The sequence below is a fragment of the Macadamia integrifolia genome, unplaced genomic scaffold (assembly GCF_013358625.1).
Source record: "Macadamia integrifolia cultivar HAES 741 unplaced genomic scaffold, SCU_Mint_v3 scaffold1325, whole genome shotgun sequence".
NCBI lineage: Eukaryota > Viridiplantae > Streptophyta > Magnoliopsida > Proteales > Proteaceae > Macadamia > Macadamia integrifolia.
This window is the reverse complement of record NW_024868160.1, coordinates 123,469-143,391: the sequence shown is the minus strand read 5'-3', so window position 1 is coordinate 143,391 and position 19,923 is coordinate 123,469. Positions and strand designations below refer to the sequence as shown.

The following is a 19,923-nucleotide window of genomic DNA, read 5'->3' as shown; positions in this document are numbered from 1 at the left end:
CACTCTTCCCCACCCCCCCCCCCCCCCACCATAAATAAAAAAAAAAAAAATTTGATGGTATATTTCATTCAGCCTTTGATAGTAGATGACATTACTTTTGGTATCCACCTACAAGCATAAGCATGTTCAACATGATGACATTTTGACATACATAGTGACAACTACAGTTACTAATCATCAAACAAACTTTACAACCAATTGGAATAACATAAGATCCTCTGCTACAAAGGAATTTTGTGGAATTCACAGGTTCATATCAGCTGCAAGCTCATGAAGATATTCCAGGTTAGCATTGGAGGGGCCAATAGAACAAAATTAAAGCTTCACAACATAGACATACATTCATATACTCTACTCCAGTAACTCAGATTCAGCGACCAAATAAGCAATACCTGAAGAGAAATATTACACCCTTGCTATATATGCTTCATCAGAGTCTGATCTCTGTTCGGTTTATATATCCTTTCCACTCTGATATGATCAATTTCTTCCTTCCTTTTCATCTCCATCTTCTCCATTCTAGTACGGAGTTCAGATGCAACACGTATGATCTCTGGAGGAACAATTATCTCTTCAAAATTCGAACATTGTTCTTATAGTCTACTAAACTCTAGCATAAAATAATGAAGTTGCATTTTTTTTGAATTTTCATTAAATGAATTCAATTTCTTGTTCAACATAATTACTATATGTCTGAAACCATATTCAACAAAATGCAGAAAGAGCCCCCCCTGTGTCATTTCATTTTAGAGATCAACTACCTCATTTGAAATGAAAGCCACAAATATTGGATTTTTCAAGTCTGGCTGCCGGGGGGGTAATTACCAACATGTCACTTGAATGTGAGCAACTTGTCCAATTTGTCAATAGCAGATTTGATCTGAATGACTGCCCAATTTAGAGATGACCAATCTAAACCAACTAAGCCTTATCCCAGCTAAATGAGATCGGCCACGTCAATGCTATTTCACTATTCAATTCTGCCATGAACCACCTGCCTTGTTCTTAATTCTATAGCACGCATGTCTATTTTCACCACTGAAGTTATTTATGCCTGGTCCTTGTTCTTCTAACTTCTCCAAATATGAATCCTATCAATCCTTAATGATGCAACCACTCAAACACCAAACAGATAATTATAGTAAAGAAGTTATTCAAGTAAATTATTACAACAATTCTCAAGACTAAATTTCCAGTCTAAACCATATAATGCACCAACAGACAAGGGTTTACGTACAGTGGGATGGCAAGAAGAGGTTCACGCTGCCAACCCAATTAGTTGGGATAAATTGTAGTTGGATGTGAGATGTCCATTTGAAGACTAAAATTCCAGATCTAAACCATGTAGTCCAAAAGAAGAGATAAAAGTACACCTTTAGCTGAACATCCTCAAGAAAAGAAGTCACAGGGTCCAACAAATTTGATCACAACTATCAAGTCTGAAGACCAAAGAGGAAGTTATCAAATAGGTTGAGGTACAAAGTTACAAAGGCAAGTAGATCACAGATTGTTAGGCAGTTAGGCTTCATTCTTAAACACAAGATGTGAACTATATGGAGACAACAGACATAGATTTAAATTACTGACATCAAATTGTTATCTGATATCAATTCAATTTCTTTCATATTAAAGATATAATGCCCCTTGAATAAGTTTAGGGGACCCATTATCAAGATTGAGCAAAGTGCACTAACTAGAATAAAGGAAAATAATGTAGGGAAAAAAGTTTCGTTTCTAATTTTCTGCTGTAAGCATTGTATATATTTCTTTCACATAAAGTGAAATCTGTCCATTAAAAAGTCTTAACAAGACTTGCCAAGCCTACAACTAGAGAAGACATTGCAGCCATTTGCAGGAACTCATTTCCTGTGGAAAAATTGAAAGCACCTAATTTCATGCTCAGTTAACAGTAATTTCGTTTTTCTTTTTACACATTCTCCTCAAGGGAAATAGGAATCTGTGGCATTCTTTTTGTGTCTACTCTACAAAGTGCACAAATACCCATGCGTGGCAGAGAATCCCGTAAATTATGAGCAGACAATGTGTTTAGACACACAGATCTCTCATAATTAAACCTTGGGGCCTTGTGATATCCAGCAGTAAAACCCAGATTAATGAGCAGGGGCGGCAAACAGCCACTGGAAGTACAGCATAAGCTAGAGAAGCTGTAATTTAACAGATTAAAGTACCTTGTGAAGTCTCATACATAGAGTTCTGTTCAAATAATTGTAATGCCTCATTGACAGATCCAGCATAACTATCATTGATGATAGACTGCTTCTCAAGTGCTTGAAGCTCTCTCTGCAGCTCAACAGACTCATTTCCAACCTGAATAGCCACTCAGAATCTCAAGGAGAACCATCTTTTAATAAACAAAAAGATAACACAAACTAAGTAATCAGTTTGGTGATTATTACCGCAGACAGTTTGTCCCTCAAAGAATCTAACTGAGCATCAAGCTCTGCATCGGATGGTGCATCTAGATCCATTGGAGTGTCATCAGGTGACTACAAGGCAAGATGTATATTAAGGAAATAATCTTCATTATAACCTGATAAATATAAATAGTTGATGATCTATTTGTCAGATCTTATGTGAACAAGTGCAATTTGTATGGTACATAAATAGTGTATGAACCCAAAAAAAGCCCACAAATTGTGGCTGGCTTGTATTTTTTTCGCAACTTCTTGTAAACCCTTCCGTTAGAATGTTAGAGAGCATCATTTTGCCTTATCCAAACAAATAAGACAAGATGGGGAAAATAAAGACAATAATATAAGAAAAGAAACAAATAAGACAAGCTGAGGAAACAAGCTAGAATCCTTTGACTTGATGAATATTGTTATAGTTTGTTTGAAATATGTTAGACACGCTGGTAACAAAGCAACCACTTGCACTTTCATGGATGCATTTATAGGATTGAAAATACAAAGGATTTAGGGTAAAATGTGTTGATCTATAGCAGTCACTGAGAGGGGGTCAATCAATGAACCTAATTATTTTCTTATTCTGTCTCACACTGATGTTGGCAACACAGTTGCCGCTGTACACAAACACACACACAATCATGTACACACCCAGCCTCTCTATCACATGCACTTCCAGTTGTGTACACCCATCCTGTAGCACACAAACACTCCAAATGCAACAAGCAATACACAAAAAATCCACACCCACAACACAGGATATGCGTGGTTCGAAAAGTTTCTTACATCCACGGAGCAATGCCACTAGGGCTTTGTATTCGCTCAATACTCTACTCTAGCTGCACCTACAGCTGGGAGGACCCATACCCAGATTTTCCCAGCATAGAACTGAGAGGGTACAAAAGTGCCAATACAGCTGACACCACCCACTCTCAAGTGTCCAGCACCAATCAAACAGACCTTATAGATAATTGAACTGGGCCTATATCAATGCCCTACAATCATGCATAAGCTAGTATAGTTCAACAATACTTACCCCTTATACCTAGCATACAACAGAGATACAAACAATGTATTAAAATAAATACAGAGATGAGAAATGCTTACAATCCCTTGTCTATGAAACCCTGGCACCCCAAAATGTCCCTGAGAACTTCCACTGCTCACTAGAAACTTCAACTCCCCCTCAGTCTAGAGAATTTGACTGTTCAAGTATGCATTGGCACTTGATGACCACCTCAACTCACTTTTTTTTCTCTTCTTCCATGTCTTGCCTTCAATATATGAGCATTTACACAAAATCACCGATCTTAAACATCATAAATGGCACACTCACAAGTCACAACTAGCTTGGGGTAGATGAGGACATTCAATGCAAGTGAAGTATTTCTCCACTAGATTTCATATATTCTCAACCAACTCTCTAGTTTTTTGTTACACGGAAGTAAAGCTCAAACTAAGGAGACTACTGCATTTTGAATGAGCTCAATCCAAGCTATATGGAGCAAGATATGCTCTATTGAAAATTGGCCTCTCATAACAAAAGAAATAGAATCTTTTAGGGCTTTCAATAATCCTATGATACATCGGATCAGGAAAGGCACCAAAAACCAGAGATCAGAATCTCCAAAAAGCACCATGCATATAGCACTCCGATCGAGTCAGTCCGTCAGCACAACTCACGCTTCATCACCCACATTAGACCAAAATCTTATAACGGATGGTTCTTTGAAATTGACGGCACCAGGAGACGTTTCTAGGTCAATAAAGACCATATAGAGATCCTTTTCTCTAAATCATTTTGTGAGTCTCCAAAGTAAATAGCTTCTTTCGTGGATCTTTCAGGTATAAAACCAAACTGGTTCTCCATAATAGTAGTTTCTTATCTCGGATGGTTTCAATAACCTCTCCTATAATTTCATAATATGACTCATTAGTTTTATGCTTCTATAGTTTATTACAACTTTGAATATTACTTTTATTTCTATAAATCGAAACCACAATGCTTCTCCATTCTTCTAGCATTTTTCTTGTGTTCATAATCTTATTAAACAGTTAGTTAGCCAAGATAAAGCACAGATTCCTAAGCTCTTCCACACTTCTATTGGGATCCCATCTGGACCTGGTGCCTTGCCTACTTTCATCTTCCTCAAAACTTCTTTTACTTCAGGCACTCTAATTTTTAGTATATATCTCCGACGTGGTGTCTTGATGGGTAATGCAGTCTTCTAGGACATTACGATTCGAAATGTCTTCATTTAGTAGGCTGTAGAAATAATCTTTCCATCTCTTTAATGTCCTCACCCTTATTAGTACTTTACCTTCTCTTTTAATACATCTAACAGGGTTGAAAGATGAGCCACAAATTAGATGTCCCTAATTTCTACGATGACAATAATTCAAAGTAGCTTAGAGACTTTTTTTCTAATGGTACCAATTGACTAAGGCCAAAAAGATATTATTTATTAAAGTCGAACCAAAGGGTAAAGCTCAAGTATGGTGGATCAAATCGCAAGCCTCTCCACTTATATATATATATATATATAGTCCAAATAGGATGGGTAAGTTAAGGGACTAAAATACTCCTAACCTACTTATTATAATAATTAAAAAGAAATTAAAACAATAGTGCAGAACACTAAGCCTGATAGGACATAAATGCCCCTAGAGCGATAACAATTCCCATTAAGCTAGAGCATATAGATCACCCATGCTCAGCTTGGTATAGCAATGATGAAAACGAAGGGCAAACAAGGTCTTAGTAAATATATTAGCTAACTGATTGGGAAATGGAACAAACGAAGTCTCAGTCAGCTTCTTCAACACGACATCTCGAACAAAATGATAGTACACCCCAGTGTGCTTGGTCCGTTCATGGTAGACCAGATTGCTGGCAACATATATAGTTCATTGGTCGTCAAAATACATCTTTATAGGCATAGGCACAAGAAAACTCATCTCAAGAAGGAGAGACCTGAGCCAATTAGCTTGGCAGTAGTATGCGCCATGGCCTTGTACTCTGCTCCACCACTTGACCTAGCAATCATCATCCCTGCCAAGTAACTAGATTACCTCCAAAAAACGTACAACCCTGTAGTAGAGTGACGATCAGTGGTTGAACTAGCCCAATCAGCATCAAAATAGGCAACCAACTCCATATGCTTATTAAGACGATAAATCAACCCTTTACCAAGAGCACCCTTCAAGAAACAAAGGATTTGAACAGTTGCATACTAATGAGTTTTCTGAGGAGACTGCATGAACTAATAGAGAATTCCAATGGCAAAAGAATTGTCAGGCTTGGTAAAAGTAAGATATATTAGTTTCCCTACTAAGCTCCTATGGTGATAAATATCTATGAGGGGATCACCATCATCGACACCAAACTTCTAATGAGGATCCATTCGAACACATTCACTAGCTTGGATGTAAGCATCCCAGTTTCAGATAAGAGATCTATAGATACTTCCTTTGAGACAAATTGATGTCATTCTTGCTTCTCACAACCTCAATACCAAGAAAATAAAGGAGATCACCTAGATCCTTAGGCTGAAAATGCTGTTGCAAATAGGTTTTCACATCTGCAATACCAGCCACATCATCACCAGAAGTGATAATGTCATCAACATAAACAACCAAGACAACCAGCTTACCCCCGCATCGGTAAACAAACACGGAGTGATCTCCATAGCATTATGAAAAACCACAAGGCATTGTTGTAGTACTTAACTTGTCAAACCATCCTTTGGGTGATTATTTGAGACTATAAATAGCCTCACACAAATTTCAAACACTAGTACTATCCTCCCCTTGAGCAACATAACCCGAAGGTTGCTCCAATAAACCTCTTCAGTCAAATCACCATATAGAAAGGCATTTTAAATATCTTATTAAACTAGAAACCAATCAAAGTTAACAGCCAAAGAAATAAACAAACGAATAAAATTTAGTCGTGCAATAGGAGAGAAAGTCTCAAAATAGTCAATCCCATAAGTTTGAGTATAGCCCTTGGCAACCAGATAAGCCTTGAGCCGCTCAACAGAGCCATCAAGAAGGTACTTAATAATGTAAACCCAAAGACACTTAACCAGGTCCTTACTAGGAGGCAAATCCACCAAACTCCAAGTGTTTCGGGTCAAAAGGGCATCCATTCAACATCCATGGCAGCCTTCCAGGTAGGAAGACAAAGAGCTTCAGTATAATGCTTGGGTATAGTAGAGGTAGACAATGACAAGGCAAGAGTATGAACAGAGGAGGAAGACAGGAGATGGAAATAAACTTATCTATAAGATACATAACCATAGATTTTTGAATGCAGGAACATGTACCCTTACGCAATGCGACTAGTAAGTCAAAAGGCAAAGAAGTAGGCATACATTTGGTAATCATACTATAACATAACCTAGGCATAGGTTGTACATGTAGGTAATCCCTACGATTTTACTTTTTTTTTGTTTTCAGTAAAATAGTGAGAAAATGGCCAGTTCATCACAAGTAGTTAATGAGAATGCAAAATGGAGCTAAGCAAATTTGACACCCTTGTTTAAATTATCATAGAGGAAGTTAAGAAAGGCAATAGAACTACAACTATTTTTAACAAAGCAGGGCGGAGGAACATTGCCAATAACTACAAAGAGAAAACTGGTGCCACCTATACTATTACACATTTAAGAAACAAGATGAACAAATTGAGGTAGGATTATAATCAGTTTAACAAGCTACTGGAGACAATTAGTTTTGGTTGGGATAGTTCTTCAAGAACTTGTCCTGTTGATGATGAATCCATTTGGGAACGCATATTAAGGTATGCTCCAAATTTTAATTGGTATATTTTTCTCTGTGAGATAAAGAAGAATGAACTCAAGTGTGCATTAGTTGATTTTGAGTATTTTTGCATGTCAGAAAGACCTTACTTGGGCACGATTTAAGTACGGACCATCACAATGGCCAGAACTATATACAGTATTCAGTGATACATATACAGATGGTGAAGGAGGTTTGACTCCAGCAACCGCTTTGTCAAATTTTGAGACTATTGACGATGGGGATATGAATGAGTCATGTGATGAGTCTAATTCGATTAAAGGAGTCACTTCATTAGGAGACACTTAACTTGAAGAAGTAGAAAAAAGACCAGCTACTAAACACAAGCATGATAGGACTTCAAATACGAAGAGAAGGAGAAGCAAGTCTAATGACCGGTCAATGGCCTGCAAGGCCATTCAAGACATGAGTAAATCAAAGATAGAAAAGAGATGAGAGCATGTCTACTGCTTCAACCCAAAATGTTGAACACATGTACGGGGTTACCAGGGCTATGGAGGTGCTTGAGTCAGGGTACGAGTTAGATGAAGTACTATACAAGAAAAAACTTAAGAAGATTATGGTTAACCCACAAAGGAGGGATGCATTAATTTCATGCCCTTCACACCGAAGTTTATACTCCTCTGCCCTTGACTATGGTTTTTGACTACTTTATTAACTTCGAGAGTGATTTTGATTTTTTTTTCTTTTCAAGTTCACAAGTTCAAGGGCCTATTGGCCATTACATAGTAGAGCCACATAGGAGCCAAGTCTAAACCACGGAGGAGTCAACAAGGGCCCAAGGCCACACTTTTTGGAAAGCAAGGAAATTGGTGCAAACCAAGCACCGATGCACTTGAGAGGAGTTGATCAAGTGACCAACCCTCTGGCAAGTACTCCACTGAGCACTGCAAACCGCCAAGCCAACTCCACTGAGTTGATGGATTGTGCCCTAATAATTTTAACTTTGATGGTTTTTTTTTCCTGGATGATTGTTGGTACACTATTTTTTACAGTGATGTTTTCATTTTTTTTGGGTAATTTACAGCGCCACCCCCTAGAGAATGCCACAATTATAAGAACACCACCTCTGTTTCACCAAATTAGACTCAGACCCCCTACTGTCAGTCACTGTTAAGGAATATACCTTATTTGCTGATGTCAGCAACTATATTTTATTTTAAATACCAAAATACCCTTATAAAATACAAAGTACCAAAAATACCCTTGCAATAAGTTAATATTTGCCCCTTCGGATTGGGTCACCTTCTCTGTCCCCCGTTCCTTCTGTTGTCTCTCTCTCTTTCTCTATATTCGTTAATGAACCAAAAAAGAAAAAATATCAGAAGCAGAGATGGAGATAGATATGGTAGCCAAAAAAAAACCACATAAACACTAGAGAAAGAAGTTCAGAAGTCTCAAAGAAGGCTATAGCAGAGAGCCGCCCCATTACTGAACCTCTTACTAAAGTCAAAAGGCAAAACTTGTTCCCTCCTTAGGGATGCTCTTACCCGCTTGATTGGCCCATAAGCTTCAAACTCCCTTTTGAGTCTATGCACCGTTGTCTCATAATTAAGTCCTGCAACAAACAATGTCTTGTATGGATCTCCAGATACATTTGGATCACTAGATGGATCATATTTCTCAAGCTCTTCAGCAGCCTTTACTGCACCCTGTTCCAGCAGTAGTTTGTGAATTCTAGCCCTTCTTTCAACTGGAGTTTCACCCAATTTGACAGGTGGAGCATATTCAGGGTCTCCCAGCTCAACAAAGTTACTCACCAATTATGCCATTCCCATGTATGGTGGGCATTTCCTCTTCTCAGGAGGCGGTTTATATTCCAAAAGTAGAGATGGAGATAGAAAACCTAAAATAGCAAACCAGGAACCAAAGTGCTCTGTGAGTCTTTCCTCCATAATCTCTCTACATCTCTTCTTTCATATCAAATGAAGCCAACCCGATCCGAAGCAGCTTCATCGCCATCCAACTCTGCCTTCTTAGCAACCTGTGATGGTTCCGTCCTCATTGTCGCCGTGCGGCATTGGAGAAGACAGTTTTTGTATCAATATCAGCTGCGAAAGAACCTGCTGGACGGTTGTGTAGAGCGTCGTGGAGATCATTTGGCGGTGTGTCGATGGACGGTTGTCAATTTTCCCAAGTTAAAGCTAGGGCACTATGGAACCATTACTTCGAGGTCGGTGGGTACGACTTTCGTCTCCTCGTATACCCGAAAGGAGACTCATCGATTAAATTCCAGACTGGTTTCTCCTTTGAATGATGATGGGAATTCATCGTCGTTGCTGGATTTGGTTGTTTCCGAGAAACCATTATCTCATCATCGTATAGTTCTTGTATAACTCTTTCTTGAACGGTGAACCCCAAAGACCAAAGACCTGGAAATCGTCCTACTTTGGTTATTATAGGTGAGGTCGAATCGCGAGTACTTTCAAGTCTCCGGCTGCAAACCGTATAGTTGGAAACGGAACTGGATCGCCGATTCAGTTCCTCCACAGGTAGAAACCGGGCAGATTTCATCACCGGTGGCTGTTACGCTGTGACAGAAAGAGGAATAAGAAGAGGAAGAGGAAGAGGAAGATGAAGAGAAAGGAGATCAGGAATTGACGGCAGATCAGTACTTGACACAACAAAACATTCCGTCGCTAGTATTCGCCGGCGACGGAACTAGCAGTGCACACCTGAACCCTTGGTCGCAAGTATGGAGAGCAGAACGAATGGTAAAATGGTAAAGGGGTATTTTTGGGATAATGATAATGGGTAACTTATCAGTGTTTTACTCATAAGGGTAAAAACGTTATTTTTTAATATTCTTTAACTGTGCCTGACAGTAAGGGGTCTGAGTCTAATTTGGTAAAACAGAGGGGGTGTTCTTATAATTGTAGCATTCTCCAGGGGGTGGCACTATAAATTACCCTTTTTTTTTATGATGGTAGTTTTAGATGATGATATTTTGATAGAGTTCTGTATTAATTTTTGTAATTCCACATTATAGGAATGGATCATAAAGTCATTGTATCTAGGGCATACATAGAACAAATGAAAATGGAGGACACAAAAGAAGAGATCATAATGTGTATGATGATGATGATGAAAGCATAGGATTCACTATAGACTTGAGAGCCCATACGAGACAATGCTTTGACAGGTCTAGAACGAGTGTGTGGGGTCATAGATGGACATATTGACAAATGCTTTGAACAATATAATGGAACCTGTCTTTCTCAACCTTGAATAATTAATACAAGAACGAGGGTGGTTGAAAGATAGTCGATATTTAAGAGTGGACGAGCAATTGGCAATGTTTATATCTATCATTGGTCATAATAACAGGTTTAGAGACAACAGAACATTTTCAGGGTTCTCCACTAACTATAGGTGCACACTTTACAAAGGTGTTACGTGCTTTCATATTACTGGCAAGAGAGAATATAAACCTCCAAACTTCAATCATTGACCTAAATAGATATATGAAATACCAAAGCTCTATCCATTTTCAAGGTACGATATAAAAATCAATTGTTATTTTACATTTATTGTACAAGTTGTTTTGTGGCCAATACTACTGGTCATATGAGTTTGAGTTGATGAATATCCCGTTATTTGTATTAGGATTGTATTGGTGCAATTAATTGAGCTTATATTAGTGCTTCCATACAACTAGCCAAACAAATATTGTACAGAGGAAGAAAAGGAGAAACCAGCCAATATATTACGTGTGCACGTGACCATAACATGAAATTCACATTTGTGTATAGTGGTTGGGAAGGTCCTGCAAATGATTGTCGAGTATTTATAAGGCTTTGTCAAATACGATTTTGAATTTCCCCATCCTCCACCTGGTAAACTTTAAATTTTACAAACCTGGACATTTTATTTGCATGTCTTCTTAAGACAATAAGTTGCTTCGTTATTTGAACGATATATGCTGGGTAAATATTATGTGGTTGATTCTAGTTATCCATCTACAACTGGGATCTTAACATCATTCAAAGGACAAAGATATCACCTAAATGATTACAGAAATAGATGACCAAGGACAGCAGTAGAGCTATTTAACAATAGACACTCTTCTATTAGAAATGTCATAGAGTACAGCTTTGGGTCTTTGAAAAAGTGTTTTCCAATTCTTAGCAAAATGCCATGTTTTTCACTCAATACACAAACCGTGATCGCCACTGCTTGTGCACTTCACAACTTCATTCGAGAGGAAGAAATTGCAGACGAGAATTTTGAAGAGTTTGGTGAAGGTTGGATAGATGAGAACCCTGAGAAAATTCATGATTATATACTACCAAATCATGGAAGTAGCAACCAAGCAGAAAGAAGGAAAAAAGATTGCAAATGAGTAAACTGTTAAAGCAGGAATGGCCTAGATTATATAATGACAAACTTTTATTGGATTTAAAATTTGATGTAAGTGGATGCTTAAACTTTGAGAATTATGTGGTTTGATTGGATTTATTCTACCATTTGATTAAACCATGGTTTAAGAAGTTGACTGATACAGTAGAAATTTCGCATGTTTCGACCATATCGCAGAGATCGATACCATTTAGCCTGTGACTTTAAAAAGTCATAGGTTTCAACATGTTTCGATTGGTTTCGACGAAATTTCTCACATTTCGACCAAAATGTGGGAAATTTCGACTAAACCACTTGGTTTGACCCTTTGGGTGGAACCAGGCTCTTATATAAGATACCTTTAAAAGAGACCAAGGCTTCTATTCTCTAAAATTCGACCCTCTCCCCTTACTTCTCTTTGAAGTGGGAAACTTGGGGAAACACTCAAGATTTTCCCCTTGTGCCCAACAAAATTGAATATAAGCTTGGATATTGCTTGATCTACACAAGGAAGGGAGCTTGGAACAAAAAAGTAAGTCCCATATTAGTGTTGAGTGTTGAGAGATAACTCATGATGATGTAATATTTTTATTTATTTTGGATCATTTGTATTATGTATTATGTATTGATGTAGATTGTAGACTATATATAGTATGTACTTATGTAGTATAGTTTCAGGCTTTCAGTCAATGGCTCAACGTACATTACCAAACTTTTGGTGTGGCCACAAGTTTTTTTTTTTTTTTTATGAAAATAATTACGTGAATTAGGAATGTCTAAAATAGGATATACACAAAAAAATATACATTTTGGAGGTCAAAACCAAAGTTTCCACCCAACCGGTAAAAATCCTTGGTTTCCTCGAAATTTTCCAGGTCTCGACCGAAATTCAGTCTCTCCAAGGGTTGAACCTGATACCTTGAACCTTGGATTAAACTAGCTTACTCATATTCCATGCTATCATGATAGATCATATTTTCTTAAACATATTAAGCATATTTTAGTTTTAAATGCCACATATTTTCCTATAATTAGCTTACAAAGAGATGAAAGGTGAAGGACCCATATGTCCATGTGGTCAGGGTCGAATGGTGTTGAAGGTGTCTCATATATCCCAAAACCCAGGACGATGGTTTTCAAATGTCCCAAAAGAAGACTATGTAGGATATTTCATGTGGGTAGACGTCCACCATACCGATGAAGATACTGATGAGTGCATCCATGATAATGGTCTCAAGAATGGCATTCGTATTATTCCACCACAAGGAAAGTGGTCGAAGCATTTCGTATTTGACGTTAGAACCTTTTTTCTGATATAGAACATGATCATATCAATTATTCTTGTTTATGTCTTATTTCAACTCTAGATACTTATGTAACAATTGGTGCCATAACTTTTTGGACAAATTCAAACTCATGGATGTACTATCTGAACACTTTAAATAGTTTTTAACGTCGGTATTTTATATGTTTTTTATTAATAAAAACATAAGAATGGAAAGCATGCTAAATGCGAACCATACAGGTTTCTGTTTCTTCCTGGTTACAAAAATGGGTTCTTTTTTTTTCTTTTTTTCTTTTTTCCAGCATTATTACCACACAGCATTTAAAGACGCAGAACCACACCAAAAACACAAAAACTTGTGCCGGACCTAGAATCAGTTTTTTAAAATAGAAACATTACCATACAAAACCTAACTTACTGTCAGTTCCTATTTCAAACAATTATTATTAAATTAATATTTCATTTTTGGAACCATTGTTGGTTGATCTTGAAAGCGTCAGGTATTAAGATCCTATGATCTCACCTTGAAAGGTGCTAAACTGGGAGAGTTCTACTGTTTGCAACCAATTTGGTTCTTCCACCTCTAGTTTCATTCGAAGAAAGAAGATGACAAGTTGATGCTATTTTAATTGTCACTATATTTTCTTTTTTCCAATATACCCCTCCCTTCTATTCTTAATTCTTCCCTTCTATTCCTAATTCTACTTCTATCCTTACTTTGTTTTATTACCTAGTTTAGCCTTATTCTTTAAATACAAATCTTTGTATCCGTGCCCATCTTACTCTACCAAACAACCCCGTTAAGCTTTTGGTAATTTACAAAATTTATATTCCTCTTTAATACTGCATTTTCTGTTGATTGTGTGGGCCCATAAGCGATTTGAACCATAGCCTTTGAACCCCGAATGCATCAAAACAACAACTCAGCCTTATCCCAACTAAATGGGTCGGCTACATGGATTCGTGCCCTCCAAATAGATCTACCCGAGGTCATACTTGGGGACAAAACCTAAACTATGCATGTCTTTCCTCACTACTTCTCCTATGGTCATCTTAGGCCTACCCCTAGCTTTTCTAGTTCCTTCAATCTGAATCAAACCATTCCTCCTTATTCTGCATCATCAGGCCTCTCCGTTGAACATGGTCATACCACCTCAAACGACTTTCTCAAAGCTTATCATAAATCATGGAAACTCCCAAATTAGCTCTAATATGTCATTCCTTACTTTATCCATCCTATTTTTGTTGCACATTCATAGCTTATCTATGACACTTCTTAACAGCCTAGAATTCCGCCCCGTACATCATAGCCTGTCAAACGATTGTCCTATAGAACTTTCCTCTAAGATTTAAAGGAATACGTTGGCCACGCAACACTCCTGAAGCACCTGTCTACTTCATCCATCCCACCTTAATCTTCTATGAAACATCATTCTGAACTTGTACCACTAATTGATTGCAAAAAAACTCAGAAAATCCACTAGTGCATGTTTTGTGGTCATAAAATCTTAATCTCATAGAAATAAAATAAGGGGAGAATGAAATAAAAGTATTAAGTACTAACAGACTGACTGTCTCCAAAGACTAACAGAATATTTGGGCAGGAACGCCCTTCAAAAAACAAAAAACAAAGTGATCAACTATGATTCCAACTGCAGTATCGGAATAAAAGGCCTTCCTCATCATTTGCTTGATCCCCTCAAAAGTGTTAGACCTTTGAAGTGAATGGTCACAGTAAGTTGCAGCAAAAAATATAGGATGGACATATATGATAAGTGAAATTTTCAGTTTGAAATGCACAAATGGCTGATAACATGCCAAAGATTGAGAACATACAGATTTTGTTAATGAGAATCCTTCAGGAACGGTGAAGCAGTGCCTAAGACAGTACTTCTCCCACATACCCATTCGCCTGTTCAAAACTACTTGAATCATATGACGAATGGAAGAAATACCCTACATACATACCATAAGAGTTCAGAATTTAGAAGTATAACATGTGCATCAAGGAACATATCATGACAGATGAGAAAGACCATTGCCATATTATGTTTCCCCATAATATTGCCAATGTTCAGTCTCCAAGATAGAAGTATGAAGCCAAATCCATTGACAGAAACAGTATATTGTATATGAACACTAAACAGGAAAACATAAAAGAAGACAATATGAATCTCAATATATCATAGGCATGAAACAGTGATAAGGAGCTGACGTTTTTGCAAGGGATACTTTGGTTGGTGCAGACTTTGTAGTGTGTGCATCCTTTGAAACCCCAAGTGCATAAAGAGGAAATGACGTCAATCTTTGTGCTAGGTAAAAATTCCCAGTTGGTGGATTTTGCTTCATCTAAGACCTGGACCAAATCCAGAGTGTCTAGTTACCCAGACTTTCTTCCAACAAGTTACACCCCTTTTTCCCTTGCCTTCTATTAAGAAGTGTCATCACCATTTGTCCCTTCATTTTCATTATTTCATCCCCCCCCCCCCCCCCCCCCAACAACCCTTTTTTTTCCAGAGGGGAGAGTCAACAGACCCTGATCAATTCTCTTGAAAGACATATCAAAATCACCAGAATTTACCATGTTAGCATCAGCTTCACACAGCTGGAAAGAAAATCAGAGAATCGGGGAATTTAGATATAGATTATTTTCATCATTACAATATAAAACATAAATAAGAAACTGAACTCCTCCCTAATTTTTATCCTTCTGTTCCCAATTGTTCCACCATTCCCTTATGACCAGTAGAATTCTGAAGTTATATTATTATTTTCATATAAAAAAATAAAAAAACAAAAAGATTTGCAATCCTCATAATCATACGCTTGTCTTTTAGCATCAGATTGGCAAAAAGAATTCTATATCTAAATTGCTTACCACGATGGTTATACTGAACAAAGCATCGCATTCTAAAAAATTCTTAACAAATCTACAAGGAAACATAAATATCATAAACTCCAAAACACTACCTTCTTTAGCTCATCCGATTGATCTGCCCCAGTTCTAGCCAAAAGCTTTGATGCATCCCTGCAGATGCAAAAAGAAGACAGATGAGGTTCAAGGGACTGAGAAATTGTTGATTTAGAAAAGAAGCGATGAGCAAGAAAGAAGAACATACTGTTCGTAGAACTCAAATGCCCCATCGACCATGTCATCAACAGCGTTAAGTACCTCGTTTATAAAGAGTTGAGGGTTCAAATTGAAAGAATCGAAAATGGCCTCGCTTTCGCTGCCTTCCATTTGGTAATCCTCTGTTTCAAATTCCAATCGCCTCACTCGAGATCCAAAATTCCAAATATCCAACTACGTTAGGTTTCAACTTTCTGTATTCTCCCGCCAAAGGAACGACTGGAATGTTTTAAGAGAAAAAAAAAAAAAAAAAGTCATTTACAAGTTATAACTAGAAGCGTGAATTATACCTGGGATAATTGACAGCACTACCCCTAAGAATATCGCTATATCGCTATTAGGCTGTGTTTGATAGTCGAGAGACACAAGAAAAGAAAAAGAAAAGAAATTGTATTTTTTTCTTAGTTTAAGAAGAATTTATCTTTGTGCTTGGCATGTCTTGACTCTTGATTCAAAAGAAGGTTTAATTTTTAAATTTTAAAAATCTCTTTGAAAATTATAAAATTTTATTTGGCACACAAATTTTTTTTACCAAAAACACCAGTAAACATGAAAAAATTTAAAAACTTTTCTTTTCTTCTAATGTAACCAAACATATATACATTTTTTATTTTCTCACCATTTCATTTCTTTTCTTTTTTAGATTCTTTTTTCTTTTCTATTCTTTCCTTTTTTTTTTTCTTTTCTTTGCTTCTCTTGGCTACCAAACATAACCTTAGAGCGCCACCCCTACAAAATGCCACTAGGATATCTTGGTTTGGTGGCTTATTATGGGTTGGGTTTGATTTATTTTTTATTTGATTGTATGTAACTCTACTTTCTAGAGGTACATAATCTCTGGATCACCATGGTAAAGAAGGATCTCTTGGCTCCCTTGGTGGGAGTTCTCAGATTTCACATTGTTTTGTCCCTCATCAATCAAGAGTTGTTACTAGTGCAGCCATGTAACCCCTAATAACCCAAAGGCTCTGATTCGATGCAAGGGGAACTAAATGAAAGGTAACTGGAATTTTTTAACTTGGAATAAAAAAAATCCATAATCATTACCCCATGTGCAGAAAGGGTGTTAATTGGTGTAAGTATTTGGTTTTTGATTCGGTACAACATACTAAGAATAGATATCAAAATCATATTGTATCAAAGAAATTTGATATGATACAATTTTGGTTTAGTATGCTTTCATTATGGTTTTTTATGTTGTAATCCAACAGTCACTGAGAGGGGGGGATGAATCAGTGAGTCCAATTCTGATCCCTAAAAACATGTCCGATGTTTGGCTAAGAAAAACCTGATATACTTGTCCCTGTTTGCACACAGTCGTATGCACACTCAGCCTCTCATAGGCACTTCCAAGTGTGCACACTCATTCCACATTTTACGCACTTTCAATATAAAATACAAACAATAAGCACCCACAACACAGGGTTTTACGAGGTTCGACAATTTGCCTACATCCTCGGAGTAGTGTCTGTAAAGGCTTTGTACATACTCAATACACTACTTTTGACTGCACTCACAGTCAGGAGCACCCACACCCAATTTTCTCAAACCAAAGCTGAGATGGCACTCGCAGTGTCGGTACAATGTGTAGCACCCACTCCCAATGCTTAGCATCCACTAAGCACTCAATAAAAAATACAATTAAATTGGGTTTATATCAATGCCCTACAATCAAGCTCTGCCTAACATATACATTCACAACTAGTTAGCATGCTTACAGTTCATCCACAACTAACCTAACATGTACACATTCATCCACAACTAACCCTAACATACATACATGCATATAATGTAAATCAAAGATTAGAGAATCTCACAACCGATTGCCTGGAATGACTGAAAACTTGTACTAACAAGCTTGGTGCTTACACCTTCTCTCTCATTGGCTTCTTGCTCTTCAAAGTAAACATATCCTTGTTTTATTCTCTTCCTCCTTGGCTTTGAGTTAATGTATCATTAACACACATCAACCACCTCTTTTGCCTCATTTAATGACTTAAGAACATTTATCATCAAGCATTTATGTTCATTCAAGGACCAACAAAGAGAGGGAAGCTTCTCTTGCTAAAACCATAGTTTTTCTTCACTCAAAACTTATTTTTATTGCTTCCATGGTGTAGGGCTTGAAAAAATGAAGAAGCTGCAACTTGGTTCACCCAAATCCGAGTTAAAATGAAGGAGATATGACCATTTGAATTTGGAGCAATGAGATAGCCTGAAATAGAATCTTTGTAGGAGTGGCGTAGGCTACACTTGCGGCACGCGCAACAGGGCACAAATCTGGCCATAGATCTCATCAAGGAGAATCTTTCAATATACACCGTCTGATTAAAATAACGGATAGTAAATCTCAACCACAAGATTTGAATAAAATAGTCAACTAATGACATCATTATGACGTCATCGGTCAGCATGCACTTTTTGTTGTCGATCTTTGATTGGTTGCTTTTCCGGATTTTAAGGGAGCTTGTCTCCCACTCACAAAAGTGAAAGGCTTATCGACCATTGGATCTGAATCCTCCATGATGGCTTTAATCAGATCTCATGAGATCCTTAAGATCAGAATATTTTTTATACCTTCTATGCACGCGCGAAACACCACAACGTACCTTGATAAGGTGTAGCGCTAGTGCATCAAGGATTATGCACCTAACTAATCCATAAGTATCTATCTCATCCATGTCAGCTTAAAATCTTAGCAGCCTTTGGATGTGCATCAAGCCTACGTGGTCGAATATGGACCATCCATTTCACTTCCCTTTACTCCTCTTTGTTACAATCAAGCCACTGTTTCCATATATTCCAGTGTTTAAAAATCCCTTGCAACTCAGACCTTCAAAATATTGAAATTACACAAAATCCCTTCACATTTCAAAAATAAATTCCGAAAAATCCATCCAACACCAAGGGCAACAGATGGATTTTCGATTTGGATTTTCAAACTGGCTTTACAGAAACACTTATAACTTTTTCATACGATATCCAATCGAGATGAAATAAGTGCGTTGGAACCGTAACTAGACGCTCTATGACTTTTCAGAAGACTCAATCATCTGACTCATTCATGTAACAAGACCAAAATGCCCCTAGACCTTTCCAATTACGTATCTTTCTCATACAGAATCGGAATGCGATGAAATCAGAACCATTGAAAAGATTGGATTTTTTTTCGTATTGTTACATGTAGAACACTTCCTTTAAAAAATTCATCTTCAATGCCAAAACTGCCCTCGACTGCCACAAATGCCGTAACTTCTTCATACAGTATCGGAATGCGACAAAATCAGATGCACTGGACTAGATAAATTACAATCTATATTTTTTTTATGGAGAAATGATCTTCCAAAAATGTCATTTTCATTGCCAAAAATGCCCCCGATCGTAAATAGGCCAATTTCGCCAGTTTTGACCCAAAAACCCGCACCACATACTAAGGATGTATCAAACCATTCCATGCATATCAAGTGGTTCTGTTATCTCATCGGTGACACTAGACACTATCATGTCATCATTTTCATCCACATCACCCAAACTGACCACATCATTATCGCCACGTGGTCGAGTTGCCAACAAGGACAACCATAAAACAACATTTTATTCAATATAAATAAAGTTTTCATTTGTTATGATTTTGGTACAATAATTTTACCATTTTTTTTTCATATGTATAGTCCATAATTATGTATTTTTGTATGATAGTCGGTATATTTGACATTTGTCCAATATTTGGTATTGTTTTGGTAACTCAGTACAATTAGCTAGATATGTACCAAACGGTTTTATCTTAAATATTGATACCCTATAGAGAAGAAAAAAAATATATATTTTCTCATATCAAAACTGTACCAAATCTCCTACAATACGGATTTTATACAGTTTTGATATCGTATTCACTTTCAGTACCAAATTGACACCTTTAC

General features: G+C 37.2%; 1 protein-coding gene across 2 annotated transcripts; it reads right to left on the bottom strand.

The window, feature by feature from the left end:
* Window positions 1-41: 41 nt before the first annotated feature.
* On the bottom strand, window positions 42-16,246 carry LOC122063437 (protein MIS12 homolog). Of its 2 annotated transcripts, XM_042627147.1 has the most exons (7): window positions 15,993-16,246; window positions 15,844-15,901; window positions 14,710-14,829; window positions 2,418-2,507; window positions 2,190-2,328; window positions 393-553; window positions 42-260 (listed from the first exon to the last, which is right to left on the bottom strand). In XM_042627147.1, the coding sequence occupies exons 1-6, from the start codon at window positions 16,112-16,114 to the stop codon at window positions 417-419; spliced, it is 666 nt and encodes a 221-aa protein (XP_042483081.1). In that variant the 5' UTR covers window positions 16,115-16,246; the 3' UTR covers window positions 42-260; window positions 393-416. The 2 variants fall into 2 exon arrangements, with proteins under 2 accessions (XP_042483081.1, XP_042483080.1); XM_042627146.1 differs by having other exon boundaries at window positions 42-553.
* Between the last annotated feature and the right edge of the window lie 3,677 nt (window positions 16,247-19,923).

What these genes read in the sequence shown, in the direction of transcription:
- LOC122063437 (XM_042627146.1), bottom strand. Translation starts at nt 16,114, where the DNA reads ATGGAAGGCAGCGAAAGCGAGGCCATTTTCGATTCTTTCAATTTGAAC. An exon ending in GCATTTGAGTTCTACGAACA is followed by an intron (nt 15,902 to 15,992) that starts GTATGTTCTTCT and finishes TTGCATCTGCAG; the next exon opens with GGATGCATCAAAGCTTTTGG. An exon ending in TGAGGGACAAACTGTCTGCG is followed by an intron (nt 2,329 to 2,417) that starts GTAATAATCACC and finishes GTGGCTATTCAG; the next exon opens with GTTGGAAATGAGTCTGTTGA.